The sequence below is a fragment of the Anticarsia gemmatalis genome, chromosome 6 (assembly GCF_050436995.1).
Source record: "Anticarsia gemmatalis isolate Benzon Research Colony breed Stoneville strain chromosome 6, ilAntGemm2 primary, whole genome shotgun sequence".
In the NCBI taxonomy this organism is placed as follows: Eukaryota; Metazoa; Arthropoda; class Insecta; order Lepidoptera; family Erebidae; genus Anticarsia; species Anticarsia gemmatalis.
In genome coordinates, this window is record NC_134750.1 from 9,472,826 (window position 1) to 9,494,079 (window position 21,254).

At 34.3% G+C, this 21,254-nt stretch overlaps 2 protein-coding genes across 2 annotated transcripts in view; one reads left to right on the forward strand and one right to left on the reverse strand.

Annotated features, from left to right (window-relative positions):
* The window catches only part of LOC142973718 (uncharacterized), a 189,896-nt gene that overhangs the window by 72,730 nt on the left and 95,912 nt on the right, over positions 1-21,254 (reverse strand). The window lies entirely within an intron of this gene.
* Positions 15,920-19,181, forward strand: LOC142973715 (uncharacterized). Its single transcript, XM_076115687.1, has 3 exons — positions 15,920-16,099; positions 17,056-17,640; positions 18,119-19,181. Exons 2-3 carry the CDS (start codon positions 17,056-17,058, stop codon positions 18,353-18,355), a joined length of 822 nt encoding a protein of 273 aa, XP_075971802.1. The 5' UTR covers positions 15,920-16,099; the 3' UTR covers positions 18,356-19,181.

Genomic DNA, 21,254 nt, shown 5'->3' on the forward strand with positions numbered 1-21,254 from the left:
GGTGCTATCCACAAAATAAATATAATAGTGGTTTCGGGTCAGGTGATACCTAAGTACTTTGTGTTCATTGTTTGTATGTTTGTAAAAGACAAGACCGCAACACAAGAGTGACTATAAGTTCGGGAGTTGCCTTTTAAAAAATGTAATAAAAAAATCTTAAAAATGACTACTCGATATTTTTACATTAGATTCTAATTTTATTAGAATTATTATAAGAATTATATACCTACTTATATTACTATACATATAGTCAATCATATACGAGACCCAACTTGAGTGTAATAATATGAATAAAACTAAATGAGCACTCCTTAATTTCGCACATATTTTTCCAATGAATTTCCTTGCAACAGGTTCTTATTTTTGATTACGTCTGCATAATCCCTACATTTGTTATTATGACGCCAGCTGATCTCACTTTGTTAGGATTGACTCATATTAAAATAAAATCAAAAAGCATTTTGTATTATCGTATTGGGTCGGGAAACTACGTTCTTACTAAGTTAGTCACCAATTTAAGTTAGTCAACGACAATTTTGGAAATGATTTCTTTATTTTTGTTGGCGCATAGTTTTTGTACTACATTCTTTCAATAACGACACTATCCTTATACATATGTATTATCACAATTATTTATTCTCTGATCTGTGCCATTTTCCTGATGCATAAATTTTTTATTTTTCAAAATTCACGTTTACTAAAAATCTGTAAACGAATAAAGGTCATTAAATCACAACGTTGGGATTTAAAATAGTGCCTTGAAGGGATAAACACCTGCAACTTCAGATAAAGACACACAATAAATTACTGCCTTATAACTTAAGCAATCAATCGGAATATCGTACGAGCACTCCCTCAAACCCGATCCAATCTTTTATTTTATTTCAGCGACGAAACAGCTATCAAGGCGAATGTCTGCATTGGGATCGTAATATATTCCAAAATAACGAGGGAACCCGCCCAATGAATATTTAAGAAAGGGAATTAAAGATCGGTCCCCTGAAGCAAGTTAAGTAAAATATCGCTTATTCCCGTTTCAATTATCGTTTTGTGTTTGAAAATTTTTAAAGCCAGTTTTGGGATTTGTATTCAATTGGAGTGAGCGCTTAATTATCATGGTATAACGTTTAGACGGCTTAATAACACTAAAAAAGGACTAAACTGGGAGTTTTGTTTACAATACAATGTTTTTGCTTTAAATTCTAGGTATCGTTCGATATAGTGTCTCATGAAACTGCTATAAAACGATGTTTTGTAGTATATTTTCGGGTAAGTCCAAAGGTTAATCCGAGGTTTGTAAGTTAACAAATTTCGTCTTACATATTCCCAGAATTTAACAACATTCCCGGGAAAATACGGTGTATAAATAAATACAAATTCGTGAAGTACAGTTTTCCACGTTTGTAACATGTAACGAAGCGTTTGACAGTAAAAGACGGGCACTACAGCGCTTGTAAAACAAGGTTTTTCTCTTTTTGTTTATCATAAATGAAAGAGAGGTTCTGCTGCCTCGCACGCTCACCAGTGCGTTTCGTTTTATGGCCCGCGCTGCACCCGAATTTCCCTTTTGTTTTTATCACTACCACTCGGAATATTTTTCAAACCCTACCTGTGTTTTTGGGCTTACTCAATTACATGGAACGTTTTATGTTCTATCGATCTCAATTCGTTAGAAAAATATATGGGTTTTCGATAACAATCTAAATTAAATCATTCGTGATATCATTAGCTCGTCGTGACGCAGAGGTTACAGAGATTATAGGTCAAAACATGACTTTGTGTGACTAATCATTTATCGTTAATGATCAACATATTTATAATTCGATTTATATTTAGTTCAGTGTTTCATCGGCTTATGAGATTTTGTTTGACTAATGAGAGCACTTTATTACTCGCTGACGTATATATCTGTCCCGGGAGAGGCAGGAACAAAGGAGAAATTTCGCGCTCGGACCGTTGACTTAATTGAGGCGCAAAAGCTTTACTTTTTTCGGCCATCGTTGCGACGTAATGGTCACTCAGCAGTCTATTAGTTGGCGCGGGGAATCTACGAAAAAAGTTTTAATGAAGTAAAGGCATTTGTTTGACTCACAGCTAGAACTTGTTACTGAAGACTTGTTTCTTGATTTTGTCGTCTAGACCACTTATCTCTCCTCTTTAATATTGTCTCATAGTGCAGGCAATAAAATTTAATTATTATTCGAAAGTACTTAAACACTAAATAGCTGTTTTGTTTTTAGATAGTTTAGATAGCAACAAAATTATAACTCAAGTCATTTGTTTAAATGTACTCGTAGAAATATGTAGCAGTAAATTAACAGTCTAATGCCACACCCAACATCACACACTTCCTCCGACAATGATAAACGTTCCCACTAATCTAAAGTAATTAAACCCTCTAAAAACAGCTTGTTACCCAACTATTTAACGCGTCCAAAAAACACGACATAAAGCAACTTAATCTAAATTTGCCTTCCGGAGCAATTCTAGCAATTCCAACCATTTCAACTTTAGGTCCGGAATTACTGACGTCACGTTAAGGGACCCTCAAACGGTTTAATCTGTAACCAAAATACGCAACATAAACATTAATGTTATGACAGCGTCCGGATGTGTGTTGGCCCTAAATTAACTGAATTAAAAACTTTGGCGATACATGTTTTATGGTATAACAGAAGTTGGACTGTTTTTATTGCGAGAACGAATGCAATGAAGAAATATAATATCGCTGTTTTTGTTATAAAATCGGAGAAGAAAAGTAGCAGTTTCAATTAGAATTTAACCGCGTGTTTTTTATTAGCGTGTTAAGAATAAATCTACGTAACCGTAATTATAAATAATACCAAGATATATGGATACAAACATACTCGTAGTTTTTCATTTTAAAGTAAGTATTTTTCTACGTACAATACTAAGCCAATTACAGCGAAATAGAAAATCCCATTCCACCTTTCTCAGTACTCAGAATTGCGCTGGAATTTTACAACTCAACTGGGAATCCACTATCTTATGTTGAAAAACTGAAATCCCTGAGTTCCATCTGCACGCCAGACAATAAAAACAAACTTCATAAGCTATTTACGTCAATTATTCCATAAATTAGACCTTGAAAAACTCAAGTAACAAGACGCCATGATGCTCGCGTGCGTGTATGAATTGTGTTTGACAGACCGACCATGTAATACAAGAGGCTTATTGAAGATAATGACGTCATCACACACTGTGACGTCACACCCTCGTATTCTAAATACAGCTGGCGGGAATCCTCCAAGGGATATTAAAGAGGTTATGATAACATCATTGAAGGATTCATTCGGGACGAATACTCTCGATTTTAATTATACAGAACATTATTGTAATTATAATTGGATTACAGATCCCCTTGAAATGAACGGGAGATGAATTAATTATTAGAATGTCATCACGTTTTAACTAAACTGTCTTTCTTTGGGAATAAGAATGGATCGTAAACCTAAAGAATTCTTGAAGTTTATCTTTTTATATCTTTGTTTATTGTCGATTTTCATTGTTTCTAACATTGTAAGATCGTAAGCTTCGTTCTGTACTTTTGGAATGTTCATTTTTAAATCAGCTTAAATCTCGTCCCGATAGATTTCGCTCTCAATTATACTTTCGTAAATATACGTTTTCTATGAACGCGTATTTTGTCAATTAAATAAGTACTATATAAAATATTTCACCAAAAATCGGAAGGATGCAACCACTCACAGTTGTACCTAGGAGAAATCTTGTACTTGGCAGATACATTTGCGTTCGACCATAGAGGAATTTTTATGAAAATAATCCAAAACATATCACAATTCGATATCATTATTATCATTTCCGCGAATGTTATACTCGCTAGGAATTATAGTGGAATAAGCAAAGGCAAATTAGTACTGGATATTAGCTCGCAAATAGTTGTGTTGACATGGTTGGAATCCATTACTGTGCTATGACATTGCCGGAAGGGAATTAGAATATAGTGTACTTGAGCGTAATGGTAGCTGCTGTTAGGTTAAATAGATGCAGTGTTATGTGATATTATTTTATAATTACTACGACTGTATAGTGTATATGTTTACTGGGTGTAAGCTTCTCACTTTCTATAATTTTCTCCTTTAGTTTCTTTACTTTTGTTTAATTACGGTTTTCCAGTGTCGAAGAACCTAAGACGTGGATTAATCTTAACGTTTCGAGGGATTCTCCATCCAATGTCGTATATCTTCTGTGGAAACACCAGAATTATTCCTCAAATGAAACTATTTGAGAGCAGAAAAAGAAGCCCCAGGACATAAGATAATTTAAAGATAAATAGTACAATCACTGATAATCTTTTAACAGTTAGCAAAGGAAAAACTGAAATATTATATAACAGCTGAAATCCAAAGATAACTCAGATTTACCTCAACGAATTCAATAAATAAACAGAGCTTTAATGTAAAGTCCATCACGAAATCATAAAAAGTCCGGTCCATCTACCTCAATTTCACAGCACATTAACCAGTAATAACGAGTGCAGATAAACGGGATGAATGTGGACATTGCAAGGTGCTCGAAGGACCGCCAAAGAACCTTTCTGCTACATGAAAAATCTCTTAACTCGGGTTCGGTGAGATAAGGGGTTTTAAACGTAAACTGCGGAAGGATTTAAAAGGATATTCGAAAAAAACCCGCTTTCAATTTTCTTTTAAAGACTGGAGGAAAATAATCGAATTGAGTTCTTTGATGTTGAGGTGACCTTAATTTGCCGTTTTGTTAGTATTTTTTCATGGTCAATGTAAAAAGTAAGGTTATTTGTGAGAGCAGCTTAATTTTCCTCACATAACTATTGTTGCATGAAATTATGGGAACTTTACAAACAAACACATTTAATCGATACCTGAACCTGATTTCATAATAATAATTACAATTTGATACTTGTCTCGTATTGGTGATAAAAACTTTTTCAGCTTTTAAAATGATTCTTCGCAATAACCGTCCTATTGAGCCTCACACGTTATCAATAAAGACATACACACTTTAGATTCGAATCATGTTATTATTACAAACCTTTTCCTTGCTAAAATCATAACAATTTAAATGCAAAACTCATTCAATCGATGCACAAACCCATCTTTTATAAGTTTTTACCCATTATTTTCCTGTACAAATTCTGAATGACGTCAACGTTTAAATAAATTAACATATAACTTGCATTAAACATTCAAGAGACTCAACTTATAATGCAAGTTGCACTTAAACTGGTACAAGCTTATTGACGCAGACGACTCGTAAGTCGTAACCTAATTTCAATAGTGTTTACAAATCGTTCCATCCTGAGCGCTTGATAAAGTACAGACGAGGTTTGCCAAGCGTTCTTATAAGAATAAGTTGATATAACAAAGAGATTATCGAAATATAAAATATTGTATGCAACCGTTGCTCGAAAAATATCCACATTTTTTTAAATACTTGTCCCGCACTATGAACTCTTGTGTAGCGGCGTCTTTTATAAACATACAAACAACGAACAGACAGTAAAACGAGCCCTTTAACCACTATCTGTGTATTGCACAAATATTTGTTCCGTGTAGGAATCGAACCCACGGCTCACTGAAGGTGGCGTGGTGACCACTTTAAAAAGTAAAATTTAAATTTTCAGACGATTAAAATCTTTTTTCAGAAGTCATTGCATTGTGACTTTATTATATCTGTACTAATTTTACAATGAAAATATATGTAGATAGTATAAAGCAATACAGTAGTAGTAGAACAATGATTAGTAGGAAATGTACGTATATTTTCGATCTATACACTCCGAAACAAAGAACCGACAATAATAACGTTCGCAATAAAATCACTTTCATAACACTTGTTCTAATATAATGGACTCTAACATATAGGATAAAAATCAGCTCCATACATTATTCGTACTAACTCTGAAAGCTACGAAGGCTAGACTTTGCGGCACACAAATAAATCCCATAATCCTACTAGATACTAATGGGTACTCTGTAGCACATTCAACTATTAGCACAGTCTGAATAATCGAAAGCGTTGCAAATGAATAGTTTAATGTACATTGCCTTTTATACGCATCATTTTTACGCTATTGTTTTTAAAAGCTTGCAATGTACTAAAAGGTCTGGAAATGTATACTACGGTAAAATATGGAAATGGATAAAAGCCATTTTCTTCCGTTTTGCTTAATTATTTTATACAACTAATAAATATGGAATTGTTTTTTATTAAACTACTCCTGCACTAAAAATTGCTATTGCGTTACGGGGACTTTTACAATCAACAAAGACAAAGTACAATCAGACCCGATACAACAATTTGTTGATCGCGCATAATAAAATATTTAATCCGCGTGGGAATCGAATCCAAGTCCTCCAGGCTTAGTGGCAGTGGCGTGACAACCACCTTTACCAATGCAGCAGGAAGTTCCTTAAGTACATAATATACATAATTATCATAATAATATGTCAAATATACAAAAATAATTAGCTAATTTAGAACCTAATCATTACATTCATAGCGTAGAACCCAGTAACATCCCCGGCCCAAAATATAATTTTTTATCAAATTGAAGACCAGAAATTGTCGAAAACATTACGCATATTCATATCACCTGAGTAAAAGTTGTAACTTGACACTACATTCAAATGAAAATGGGAAATTCGGTCAGGGTCTGTCCTTGAATGTTGTGGATACGTCCCGACTTTCATTGTGAAGGACAATACAGAGTGATGCTATTTTTACCTGGAGTGAATTTAGAAATAATATGAACGGAGGTAACGACTTATAAAATTATTGTTCGGCTTTTGGCAATATTTATATGAATTCACAAATTAGTTTGTTTTTGCTTCTGACTTAGACTGAAATTATTGTTTTGGTGTTTGTCACTTGTTACTGATGGTGGATTCCATGAGTAATGTCGTCTTCTAGGGCACTCGATTTCTTGATAATTAGAGATTTGCGAGACATGGTTATTTTTTACAAACGAAATAGTGACCAAAGCTTACTTTCGATGAGGTATATAACAAAATGCTTTCGATGAGGTATATAAAAAAAAGATTTTTTGAAATATAATAAATGATAACAAGATCACTAGACCAACAAATGCTTGAAATACATCCGTATTTACACTCCACAGTTATTCCGCATTGAACAAAGGTTGAACTTGTTTATATTACTAAAAATACTGCTAAGATTTAGTCTAAAACTAAAAATATATATGCATAAACATTCTAAAACTTGTGGATAACATCTCCAACAAGGTTGGATGTTGAAACGCTTTGTGTACACAATACTGGTTAAGGCTGCGTTTTCACGAAAGATGAACGAGGTATGTAAAGACAAATCCAAACGAAAAGTGCTTGATGTCATACTTGCTAGCCCGCTGTCCCATGTGAACGACATTAGCGATGCTGCAAACGCGACTCTTAATAAAAGCGCGATTGGTTACAGTCGCTGCTATAAAGAATCGAGAGTTTGACATTTAAAATGACCCTCAAATTAGTTCCTAAAGCAACCCTTCACGCCCGCAAAAAGGTGCGGTTTGAATTTTCACATAAATATGACAATATAAGGACTGCGTCGCTTTCGTCTCTCGTGTAATACCACAGGTTATCCTATTGTTTGCACAGTGTGTACCTTGCATAACGCCTAGTAGCGCACGTCTCTAGTAGCAGTCTAAAACAGTTTATTTTGTTCGTTGCTTAGATTCACCTGACGGTTAACAGACACTGGTGTTAATATTCGATCATAGATGCATTGTGAAGCAACTAGGTCGGGATAGTATGTTAAATAATTGTTTATAATATATGAGATTAACGGCACTCTGCATATTTGTAAGAATAAAAACACTTCAAATTTTGATTTGCTTAACAAAGTAACTTAAAACCTTTTGTTGTTTTTGTGTTTTGTTGTTATATGGATAATCTGTTTTTCAGGGTATTATGAGGTACTCAATACGATGTTGCAATATTAAATAGTATAAAAGTTCATATTGGCGTCCTTATTTAATATATAAATTATATAATTATTTAATACGACGTACTTTATGAAGCAAAGTTTTGACTGACTGGTTTTACTACTGAAATCAATAGTTTAACTTCTACCTATGTGCGTACATCAATTGTATTTCTAAAACAGTTTACGGTATTGCATTTGATAGCCACGTCATTGATTGATTGTTAATCAACCTTAAATGGAACGTTACTACGTAGTCATTTAATTTTTGATATCATAAAGAGTATAATATTATTATGAGTACTTATGTCACTGCGATCAATTTTCTCTACCGGCAACCGGCTAACAATCTAGAAATTTAGAACGAATATCTGACCAGCGCCACTAGTGAGCTTCTTAGGAACTATTTTGGCAGTACATTTTACATGTCGAACTCTAGATACTCGACAGTACCGACTGTAGAGAATTGTGCTACTGATTCCTTTTAATTTACTAGGTCGATCTTTCACCAGTTTGACTATCGTCATAATATGTAGAAAATATAACATAAGTAGGACTTAAGTATGAATTATTTAATTAGCGAATAACATTTCGGGTGCAGTTCTCTTGTTAATTTTGTAAGACTCGGCCATACGACCATATTATTATGTAGGTAAGTAGTGAAGCTGAGAGTAACGGTTTTAAATTATTAGCCATATTAACTTTATGACTAAGGATATTTTTTTAATAGAAGAAAGCTATCTAAAAATGCTACTTTGACAAAACAAAAAGTGTCAATTACCTAGTCAATTTGTTGATGAAGATGTTCGTAATTCATTACTATTCTTCATACGACTTCCTTATTCACAGAATACTTCTTTTAACACCATAAAACAGGTCGATTTTGTCAATGATACGCTTATTTAAAAATATAATATACCCACATAATGGTAATAGTGTATTTTACACAGTTTAACGACCGGTATACATTGTACATTTGTTACAAAAATGGTTACGACGACATTGTATAGCGCAAACATGAATAAATTATTTTTACTGTACGCATATTTTTTGATAAAGTAACTCAGTTTTATGAATACGCGTATTGTTTTATACCAAATGGACTGAGATTTTTATTATATTTTACTTTATAAATATTTTAATTGTTCTCAACTGCCAAGTTATCCTAATCCTTGTTTTAACACATATAAAACTAGGGTTCATACCGAAAATTGATAAAACAAAAATCAATACAGACCAATTTGGTCTAGATACTATGTGGTACATTTGGGTTTAGTGGTTTAAGTATTTTAAATAGGTACATTTCCTTTGAAAAATAGAGCAAATTTCTGGAATATAGACGCAAATAGCGACATGAAATCGTATTTTCATAGCATATGAAAGCGTTTAGCGTGGCTTGCTATAAATATCTACATACCTACACTTCTACTAACCGTGCACCGACTAATAATACACGAACAAACTCAACAACCATCTGATGCTCATATAAAAATACTTTGTAAAGTAAAACGAAATACGAAGGGTGCAAGAGAACAAGGGAACAGTTTCAGGCGCCTCTGCGGTCCCGTCACGATAAACAAAAGGCTCTTCCACTGAATGATTCAAGCCTAATATTGCTACTTTGTTAAGTTTACGGTCACCTAATTACAGACTGTGAATTCGGCCTCTATAGGCTCGATTTTTTCGAGTTATAAAGGTACGTGATGGAATTTTATTCATAACTTTTAAAGATCAATATGTATGGATATGAATGAAGCAACGTAAGAGTAAGGATTGTAGCGTTCTTAGGTCTCTTCTTATCGCTATGGGCGACAGGTTTCGTTGAAGCTAACTAACGATATTGACGTTTCTCTTAGCTCCTCGTCCTACAATACTCCCTACCACACGGTTTCAAATCCGAGTACAGTAAACTCCTACTGATCTTTTTCCGCTTAGGAATAATATTATCTTTGCGTAACATTTCGTGGAAAATCTTCGAAATGCTATTAATAATGCTACGGGCTCGTATTTTCCCCGTTGATCATTTCAGCTCATTTTTTGTATGTAAATGAGTGCTATGTCATACGTTACTAGATAATTATAGATGCAAAAACGTAGCTACTATGAAATGCACCGCATTTCGCCGTTTTTAAATGTAAGTCCCATGTATTATTTATACAACGTATTTCATTTACAAGTAGTGGAGAGTATTATAATGACTGCTGGAGTAGGCCATTGACCTTACTAATGTTATATGAATCATGCCTATTAGAATGAGATCAAGAGATGAGACGTAGTAGCAGCTCATCACAACTCTAGTCCATAAGAGCATAAGTCACTAATTAATTATATCCCATCATCTCTCTCGCATCAGATCTCTCTAAAGGTAGGTACTTTTTTATCTTACCAACAAATATCGGTGGAAAAACAGTTAAGTGGGTAAGGCTCCATAGTAGGGCTTACTTTACTTCCCATACACTTTCGACTAAAGAATGGCATAAGTGACATACAAAGAAAATAGTTCTTAGGTCTTTTTCCATTAAACTTGCGACATAATTACATCTCACAGTCATTATTTAGTGCTGATAATCTCTAATCAGTTAATAAACAATATTAATCCAGTTGTAAATGTGTCACCGTAATATGGTGTAAACAATGAATATGTGTCAAGTGCATGAAGCCATTACGTACGTCTTTGTATTCCGTAGATTAAACTGCTTTGTGTGGTCATTGATGAGTAACTGTGTAATTATCGTAAAACACATTGTAGATACCAGTAGATACCATGCCGGATATATTATGGTTTGATGTTTCACGAAAATTTGGATGATTCTTGCTAATTTTATTGCTGCAATAGAAGGAGGCTTATGCCTAGCTGTAGGTAAAGAAAAGCTGTGAATGACGAAGACAAAGATGACTGATGAATGCCTTCACGCAGTTTCGGATGAAATTATCAAAAATTACCAATCAAGAAGAAGTTTTGGTTGTGATAAACTCAAAAACTACTGAAAGATTTCTCATGTGGTTTAGCTTTAGTTTATGATTCTCTTATATTATGTTTTCGTTTATTTAAGGTGAAAGACGTCGAAAATAATAAAGAAGCTTCGAGTTAAGCAATCTCCGAGCCTTCAAGTTGCGAATGAATCAAGGAAGTTAACTGCACGCAAAAAATATTTCATGGCGTATAATATTGACATTACTTAAGCCAAATTCGGTAAGACTATGGCGGAAATGTGGTTAAGAAAGAAGATAAGTGATTAATGATAAAGAGGAAATTTTACTTTGTCGTCAGTAAGAATTATACTAGTAGGAAGTTATGTTTTGGAAACTATCAAACCAAAAATGAATTATAATCATTTTGTTCGAAGATGAAGATACTTGCGAAATGCTTAATTAAGGTTTGATGCTTTCTCACACCTTTAAAAATATATATTTTCATGCTTCGATTTTACCTTATATTCGGTTCTCCTCGCTTACAATTACTTGTATCAAAATGGGTGTCTCCAAAAGTATTTTACTTAACCATACGAATTTCGTGGATTGTTTAAAAATACATTATAACAAGCAGTTATTTGAACCTTAACCAGACCATTGAAGCAAGTTACCTTGAGACGTAATAAAACCGTCTGCGTCTCAGTAAAGTGAATATAATTACATGAAATTAAACTGAACGTGAACTAATTGCCTCTGTAGTAACTGTGTTTGTATGCGCGACTGTCGATCAAGATAGCTCGACTTCGATTCCTACGTAAATAAAATCATGATTTTGACAACCAACCCGCACTTGGCCAGCTTGCCGGACTCAAGGCTTTACCCCTCCCTAGTTTTGGAGGAGACCCATGCCCAGCAGTGGGACAGTAATGGGTTAAAAGAGCCTTAGTCTGTGTAAACCGTGGCCAGTAGGTATATCCCTTTCATAAATATGGGATCAGCATTTAATTCCATTTTCATTTACCTCTGCCTGCATATTGCCGTATAATAGGCGTAATGTTAAATAACAAAGCCAAACACTGCAGACGTATAAACCAAAACCTAATTCGATATTAGCGCATTAATAATGGCATTTAATCCTTGAATTCGTGATGCCAATGTGTTTCGGAGTATTGACCGGTGTAATGACGTAACCTCGGGCGTTTCGGATGTTGACACGTGGTGTGCCGTGTATGTACGTGTGTTTGTTAAGAGGCTACTAAGGGTAGATAAGGTAAGGCGATGACAATGTTTGACATTGTACTGTGTAGTGCTTTGAATATTTTGATAGGTTCAAATTAGAGCAAACATCAAAATATATATTTTTGACAATACCGATACATACATTAATAAAACTTTACCTAATTTGAAGATTTTACCGCAATTCGCAACCTTCATTCCGACTATTTTGTGCAAATATGAATTGCCTTTATAAAGAAGTGATTTAATTTTATGAATAAAAAATCTGGCTTTTGGCTTTTCCAGCGGCTGAATGGACTTGCATGTTTTATTATATTTTCAAAATCTTTAATTCATTCACTTTTTTACGAGTTACATTATCTGTAGAAACAGTCAATTAGCGGCAGATTAAATAAGACAGAAGAGTTACAATTGTACTCCATCAATTGCAATTTTCTCCTGCTACACGAGCTACTACATTGTACCTCTATATTACAATTTATCTGTTCATGAAGATAATTAATCCATTCATGCATAGCAGATTAACTCTGAAATCAAGACTAGTGTTCAAAGTACAGTCACTACAATTACAAGCCAACGTCATAATTGTACCGTGTTTTTATTTGCAATATGACGTTGCTATCATTGATTATGCAAACGGATACGAATGAAGTACCTACGTAGTACCTCTTATCGGAAATACACAGTTTATTTAGAACGGAAGATCGCCATTTGCGGTCTCAATGCTTTTTGTGGACATTTTCATTGATTTATTAATTAGCTTTTGCAATGTTTTCCTTGATAAGCACATACTCAGAGCCTTGCTTGCTTTTTGCATACTCGTATAGAGTTTATTTCTAAAATTGAATGCAAATCAGTTAGTAGCTTAAATAGAAAAACGGAAGAAACTAATAAAACAAGCACTCACAGAAATTAATACTAATTTTTTTGTGAGTGATATTTTGTAAAAACGGATATTACGTAACATTGTCATTTTTATAATCCGACAACTTAGTAGAGAGCCTTGGCATGCATGATTTATCTAGATTAATTTTCCAAAATTTTGTAGTTGGAACTGCGTGGATCTGTAGACCACTGATGCTTGAAATTGTGAATTTTGTATACATTCTTGCGCCGCAAATCTTCTAAATGACAAGGCTTCCTACTAAGTTGCTGGTCTATAGTAAGACAAAAAATGATTTAACACATAAAATTGGTACAGAAATCAAACTAAAAACAAAAACTGATATAACTTTAACAAGCATAGTGTTTCATTGATGACATTCAATGATAACGATGACTATGTAATGCCATCTAGTAATACACGTGGACATATGACTCATGTTACTGGGAACATTAATGTATTTGGGCGTGAAGAATTGTAGCGATACGATGACTCTGTACACTTAAAACTAAACGCATTGGAAATCCCTATATTGATGCGTAGGTTTCAAACTAATCTGTCAACTCTAAATATTGATTTATGATAATCAACGAAGGTAATCGTTTAGACTGAGCGTACGTTCGGATTTTTGCGGTGACCAACAAAGTTCCTAGCTTCAACTTTATTTTTGAACCAACTATTACGGTGCCTATTGGTTAGTCTTTTGTGGTTGTGGTTTTGAAAGGTTTGACGACAATAGATGAAGGCAAGTGGGTGTGATTTAACAACCTCAATGTATTTTCCCATCAAAAAACCAGGAGATATACTAGTTTGGTACGAAAAGCCTATGAAAAATAAGATTAAACTGTTACGAAACAAATTATAACAGATTATGATAATTACATTCAGAATATATATATTTACCTACAATAGCGCGATTCTCCTCATTGGAATCATCGTGTATCGACAGTTTGACATTTAAAATGTACTGCAAAATTGTTTTTCCGAAGTACGCTAGGGGCGCTGAACAGGTTTTCATGCTAAATTTTCCGATAGTTAACCTACACTCGATAGTAGTAGAAAATCAGGCTCTGGACACGGGCTTTTACGGCGAAAAAATATACAATGGAGGGTTATTTTAAATTGTAGCTTTCTTTGACTGTGGCTAAGCGATTGATAGATTTCACATACATAATAAAACTAGAAATTTTCCCAAGCAGGCTTCCGGCACGCCTATACGCTAAGCTTTGAGCCTAATTAAAAATACAGTACTAAAGTCTTACAGAGACGGTATTCCCAGTGCGCCAATTTAGCAATGACTAACTATAAAGTGAGCTTTTACGATTCATTAATCTAAACTGTTGGCTACCGAGGTCAGTACTCGGGACTTGTATTAATGGAAGTGGCGTCTATGAACACATTACGTTTGATGGTTGACACAAACCTTGTTGGAAGGTTGAAGAATTGATTGCCAATTTCTCATGAATTGTATTACATTTTTGTGTTTTCATAGGGCCAAATTGTTCTACTTTTGTCACTGAAAATGTTAATCTAAAACAGATGAAATTAGATTGATACGATTCATAGATATTCTGATATTATGTTTTGAACATTTTTATAAACAAATTTAACAATTGGCCAACGGCCCTCTACTGAATATTGCTTTAATATTTAAAAAGTAAATGAAGTGTTTAAATAAACGAATAGTATAAGTAATAATAAAATCATGTCATTTCATTATTATAGCATGTGTGCTTTTACAAACGAAATGTATAAAACTTGTTTAGATATTAGCCATCTCGGGAATTTTTACACTATGCTTTAAAAGAAAAGACCATGTCATGCGGGTATTTTTTTGTAAACAACAACAATTACAAATAACCTACTCATAGATACCTATTAGAAGTATTTTATGAAAAGAGGTTGTTTTTACTTGCTTTACTTCTTACATGACTCCTCAACACCTATGTGCACACAAAATACTGAACGTATTTTAACATAACATACGAAGTATTGTAAGATACCCAATATTCAATTCAATATTCGATATAAAATATTTGATAGTAATTTATAACATCAGTACAACTAATCGTTTCTGCGATCTTTATTTATTTTCTTTGTCATCATTTTCTAAGAACAGTTAATTTCGTTGGTTCAATAACTTCAATAAATTAAATAATGTTTACAATTAAAACCATTATGAGTTATAAGAATGAGTTGGAAAATCCACATACATTGGACAAATGCCAAGTTTTGTACTACTCATACTATTTTTATTGGTGACTAAAATACGTTCATAGGTGTTCATAATTTTATGTGTTTACGGGTTATTACTATCATGAAAGGAAAATATTTATACTAATAGATATCTACTAGAACTATATCTAAAATAGTGTGTATTACAATTTTATTATGCTAACTAAATAGTACTAAACCTAATAAAGTGAAATTTGTATGGACTAATAGATAAATATTTCGATGTTTGTATTTCTTTTATTCTGAATTTTCTGATTGGACCCTAGTATTTTTTTATGTAACGGGGCGAACGTTTTTTGTTTTTTTTTTGCCTTAAAAAGAAAGGTCATAAATGATGTCATTCTGCATGGCATTAGATAGTATCAAACGAAACATAAACTGAAATGGTTTACTCTAATATTTTGGACAACTTTAAAAATATCTGCCCTACAATCTCATGAATCAACCGCTACCATCTGAAATTCTTGGACCGTTACAAAAACCACCGCTATATTTTTACCACACACTATTTTTGTTTTTAAATCAGATTTCACGGCCAAGTTCAAGAAATGCACTCGTTTACGTGGTACCTCGTAAGATTGCACTGATAGTAAGTAGTAGATAAGTAAGTAGGTACAGTCAGTCCTTTATCAATGGGTCAGTTTGTATGAATAATGCCGGCTAAACCGTCTACATAAATATTGGAGTAGCATGCGCATACGCATTCATTGCCACGGCCGGTAGTGCGCCAGTCTTTAGCGAAACGCGGTCGGCGACACACGCACGCTACTGTCAATGTAATTAAGTGATAATGATATTGATCGTTTGAATACTAGTGAAGTGACGTAATTAAAACCTGTTTTATTTCTGTCTGCTGTTCTACGTTATAATAAGGTGCGTAATATTGATGGGTCGATAATTGTCTAGACTCTGGAGTTCAGGGTACCACGTACTGATTCAACTAAGTGTAAGGTGTTTTTGTTGGAAATAATCTAAATCTACATCAAAGTAATATATTTTCATTCATATGATTTTGGTTGTTTGACTGAAGGATCTATAGAATATTGGTGTAGCCATGTATAGCGCTCTCAAAAATACAGTAATTGTAACCTTTCATTCAGTAGTTGTCTGACTCAGTCCATTTTAGTTGAAAACCAATCTGTTTTTTATTCCTTCCGGATATTTGCTAAAATTACTACCTGTTTCTGTGTCACATTAATCGTGATACTATATTTCGACATAACAACTAATTGGTTTTTAGTAATTGTGTACAATTATTATTAGTTTCCAATTAAGTTCTTCATAATTGTGTTTAAGTGGTAAAAAAACGAGACGGCATGGCGGTTGCTAACACTTGTTAATGATCATGATAATTATTTAACAATTAAAAGATGATTTACAAGAACATAAGCTGTAAGTGAATTCTGGATGAGTTGAATATTACAACAAATACATAAATTCTTAATACTAACAAGATTTCAACTTAAAACCGGCTAAGTAAGAATTTACTGCTCGTTCACGCAAATGTCAATAATGTTTATTTCAAGATACATGTAAAATTCATCGTTTTGAGGTCGCCAATGTCAAATACATAATAAACAGTGGCCGAGTCATCCCAGCCTCGTCCTCGAGGCTTGTGACAATATGTGCTAATAGAACACAATACTATTACGCTACGAGTACGCGTATAACGTAACTGTATTTAGTTCAACAGTATTAATTTATAAGACTCAGACATATTAATTTCACGCATAATTTGGATATAAAATACCTACAAGCGATTACACGGATATTTCCGCATCAAGTTGAAGGTAACTGTGTTTCCTGACGGTTGCGTTTTTTGTTTACAGATGGATACACTCGCTTTACTAGTCGGTGTGTTGTTGTGTCTCGCTGTAGTTAACGCTAGGAGTTTTGACGATAGACGCGATACAGATCCGCTATTGGAGGCCGAAGATGAAGGTGTTAAAAAGCACGGAGCAGAGCGTCATCGGAGGAGAAGATGGCAAATGAATTATGGTTATGATTACCCGCCACCCATACATACTTATTACCCAGAAAGAAGGGAATACGACCGTAATCAACAGGACCTTTTGCCGAAAATTGTCAAGCTACTCGAAGAGATTTCGGTTTACGTGAAGCGCCCACAGCCGCCTCCATCACCTCCTCAGCCAATTTACATCCCATATCCTGTCCCTTACCCCGTCCCTCAATACGGTCCATGCACACCAACCAACACTAATGTTAAGAAACCCAACATTACCAGCAGATTCCCTGAAATGGAAGACACAAATCAAAATTGGGGATTTGTTTTGAATGAAGACGAGAATGATGATAGTGATGGCTCCAGACCGATTTCTTTCGATCCGATCAAACCTCTACGACCGATGAAGAGACCCGCACCGAAGGTGGAACATGGCAGCCTACAGGCCGAGGTAAGTGTCAATAATTAATTTATAGAAATCAACTTTGATTCTAATCAAATATAATTTTATTAGCATTGTGTAAAGAACACTCGATATTAATATTTCCTTGTCTAGACCTTCAACGTGTCTAAACAAATATATCTGTGCTTATTCTTTACATTTTAATGACACGAACTGGTAGTTAAAAACCGCAATACGTCCGCGTTTAAATGTTAAGCAAACGCATCTTCTGTATAAATTTAAAACTTAGCATCGAGGACATTTTTCGCACTCAATTGTTAGTAAATAAACGCAGATAATATAACATTGTCTTACTACTAGTAAATTCACGCAACTACCGAGTTATTTACGCGTTACTAGTTTCCACTTTCTGATTCCGTGCGCGAGCCGGCGATTCCTTGAGATGACAACGTTTATTATTGTCTTCAAGAGCGAGATGACATTGATTAACGGATTTCGGAATAAAGAACTGTATTTTTCTTTTTAGAGCTCAGCTCCTCACACCACACAGGCGCCTAGATTCGACGAGGTTGGAATGGGCCGTGCTCCCGTGATGTGCAATGCTGCTATTCTTTCATGCTGTGCCGGTGATAAGCCACAACAGCAAGCATGCTTCAGCACCTTCGGATGTGGGCCCTCATACGACAATGGTAACGCCTGCAGCAATGATGCTATCAACGAGGCCTTGGAAGCATTCAAATCGGCGTATTCACCCATGCCTTGAATGGTACACCAAAAAACATAGTCATTTTCAGTATTCATACCGCGTTCGTGGTTTTATATGTTGTCGTACTTATAAATGTTTATTTAAAAATCCAAAGTCTAGTGTTAACTTTTGGATTTAATATCAAAAGTCAATATAATTTGAGCGAGTTAAAATGTTGTTCTAATGTACTGGGTGAGTAAAATAAACATTTGCAGTTTATTTGAAAGAGAGATTTTATAAAACCAGATGTACAATCTATTTCGAATATAAACATACTCCAACTATTTATACATTACATTTCGTGTGAAATTGATGCAGACCGTTGGCTAAACCTTTGAAGAGCACTCCAAAGTTTGCGGTGTAAAACCTTTCTGCAATGACTGTTGTATCAGTAAAGTACAGTACCCAGTACAAGAAATCTCATGTATTTTGAATTCCAATCAAATAAATCCACCGTATTACAATATATTTAACGCCTAATGTAAATGTAATATATCTTAATCTCATATTAGATGCCATATAAGTATTGTTCCTTGCTGTGTAATTGTAAATCGATTTTTCGAGTTTATACTGTTCTTTTTATTCAAAGAAGTACAGTATTATCTTTGCTCTACGACAAATATATTTTCATTAGTAAATATAATCTTGCTCTGAGATTTGACCTTACTTTTTGTAATGTTTATAAACTGCTTAGTGTACAACAGAAAAAAGCATTTATATTAATTGCTGAATAAATTGTACGCTTGGCAACTGGCAGTTGAACAAGCGAATAAGTGTTTCCTAGTCTATATTTTAGGAATAGTATGTTTAAGTTACTAATAATAAAAGAAATAACTATAGAAAACATATTTTTATTTTGATACGACATAAACATTGTTCCTCTCAAACTAAATCTACTGTTATCAGAATTGAAAATCGTTGAATGTTGCAATCTCATACGCCAGTGAGTATTAAGTATCAAGTTTGTCAACTACCTACAACCGGCCTGTCTTCGAGAAATGTTGTATGAAAATTTGATCAGCGCGTCTGACGGGCGTCGTAGAAACTTTTTTGGCAGTACATTCTAAATGTCAAAATGTTGATAGCTAACCGGCTATCGGTAGTCGATAGTGGTAGAGAATCGAGGTACAGCTCAGTGTGTATTTAAAACACCACTTTGTGATTTTAGAATCGTGACCTTACAACCTTGAAAAGAACTTCATTGACATCTAAACCAGTAAACAATTAAAATAATATTCAAGAATCACGGTCAAATAAAAGTTGTTTTATTTTGTGACTTTAGACATAGTTACATAACAGAGAATTTTAGGAATGCCGTCTAAGTACAACTATTCACAAAGGTTATAAAAAAGTCATTAAAAACATGTAAGAAGACCGAGAATAAGATAGGTCATTGACTTGGCCGAAAGTTCTAGACGTCAGTGATATGGAACAGACATTATGGTTCCAAATTAGAATCACCGAGAGTACTCCTGTTTGATTGCTAAAGATTCACTAGCTTTTGCTTTCATCGACTTGGAAAGAATTCTCAGAATTCCCTGTGTATTAGACCAGGTTTTGAACTGTCTGTGTATCAAAACTAAGAAAATTCCATTGGTGGTCGTTGTCTGAAAGGGTAACAAACGTCCATACATTCATTATCATCCATCCATAAAGACTGTCCTATTTATTTATAATATTTGTACGATTTTATTACATAAATTTGAAGAATTCTGCATAACATACCTAAATGCTAATTCGTAATGTACCATACAGATAGGTATAGTCGTGAAAATGCAATGTTATTTGACCTACAGAGATAACGTGACATACTTTGCTTTAACCGTATTGTTATCATAAAGGTGCATGGCATATAAGCACCTTGCATGTATCAAGAAGATGTACGAACAATTCTGTTTACTATTGCATGTATAACAATGAAGTAATATTAGTTAATAGCTACTGTAAAGTTTATTTCTTGAGATAACATGTCTCGTCCATAGGCACCTTACAAGATCCTGTGTAGAATAAAATTTGACCATTTATACGTACATTACTTAAATATTTTAAAACGTGTAGTTCTAAATAGCTTGCTTTAACAAATAAACGGAAAATTATCGCGTGAATATACATTTGCGTCCTATAAAATCAGTGTTAAAATTATTGGGCTTTGCGTTCATTTTCATAGAACAGTCCATTCTCGACCGGTTTTGCGCCGGGAATTCGGGGAGGATATTCCCGTAATTAGACGTCGGGTTAACGACCACACCGTTGCCATAGCTGCAGCGACGATACAGCTCATTGCACAAACTAAATTTACCCCATAGAGCAAGTTATTAATAGAGTTATTAATTACACCTTTAAATGAATGAGAGTTTGTGCGAAATTACGATTTACAGAAACCGCACTCGACTATAATTCCGTTGAAAAAAGTAAGATTAAACGCATCGCAACAAGAACATCCGCATCGTAAAAATATGCTTTCCTTGCCAGTAATTACTTCCTTAAAAACTGTCAAAATTAAAACGTGTCCGGAAAGAATCTCTTTGCAGATCTACCACAATATTTCGCTGCAGCTGATTCGATTTGTCCGGAGGGAGTATAAAAAGTTTTGAGTGCTTTTATTTCATCACGGGAAGTTAAACTTTTCCTATGGGAAAATCTCATGATGGCCGAGGTCGTAAAACATAACCGTTGATTCAATTTGCAGCGAGCTGGCAACACCATGGTGCCCATCCTTTATCACTGTCGTGTGTGGGGCCAGGCAATTAACTTTTTGAACAGGTTTCAGGTTGCTGCTTCTCGCTTTGTCGTTCTTGCTATCCTTTTTTGTTGCGTTATCAGCACCCCTTTTGTTCCGTTTGACAGGTGTTATTTTAATCGTTTTTCGTGTCGGGACTTATGATTTATTGCTCTTTCTTCTGACTTTTACACATTT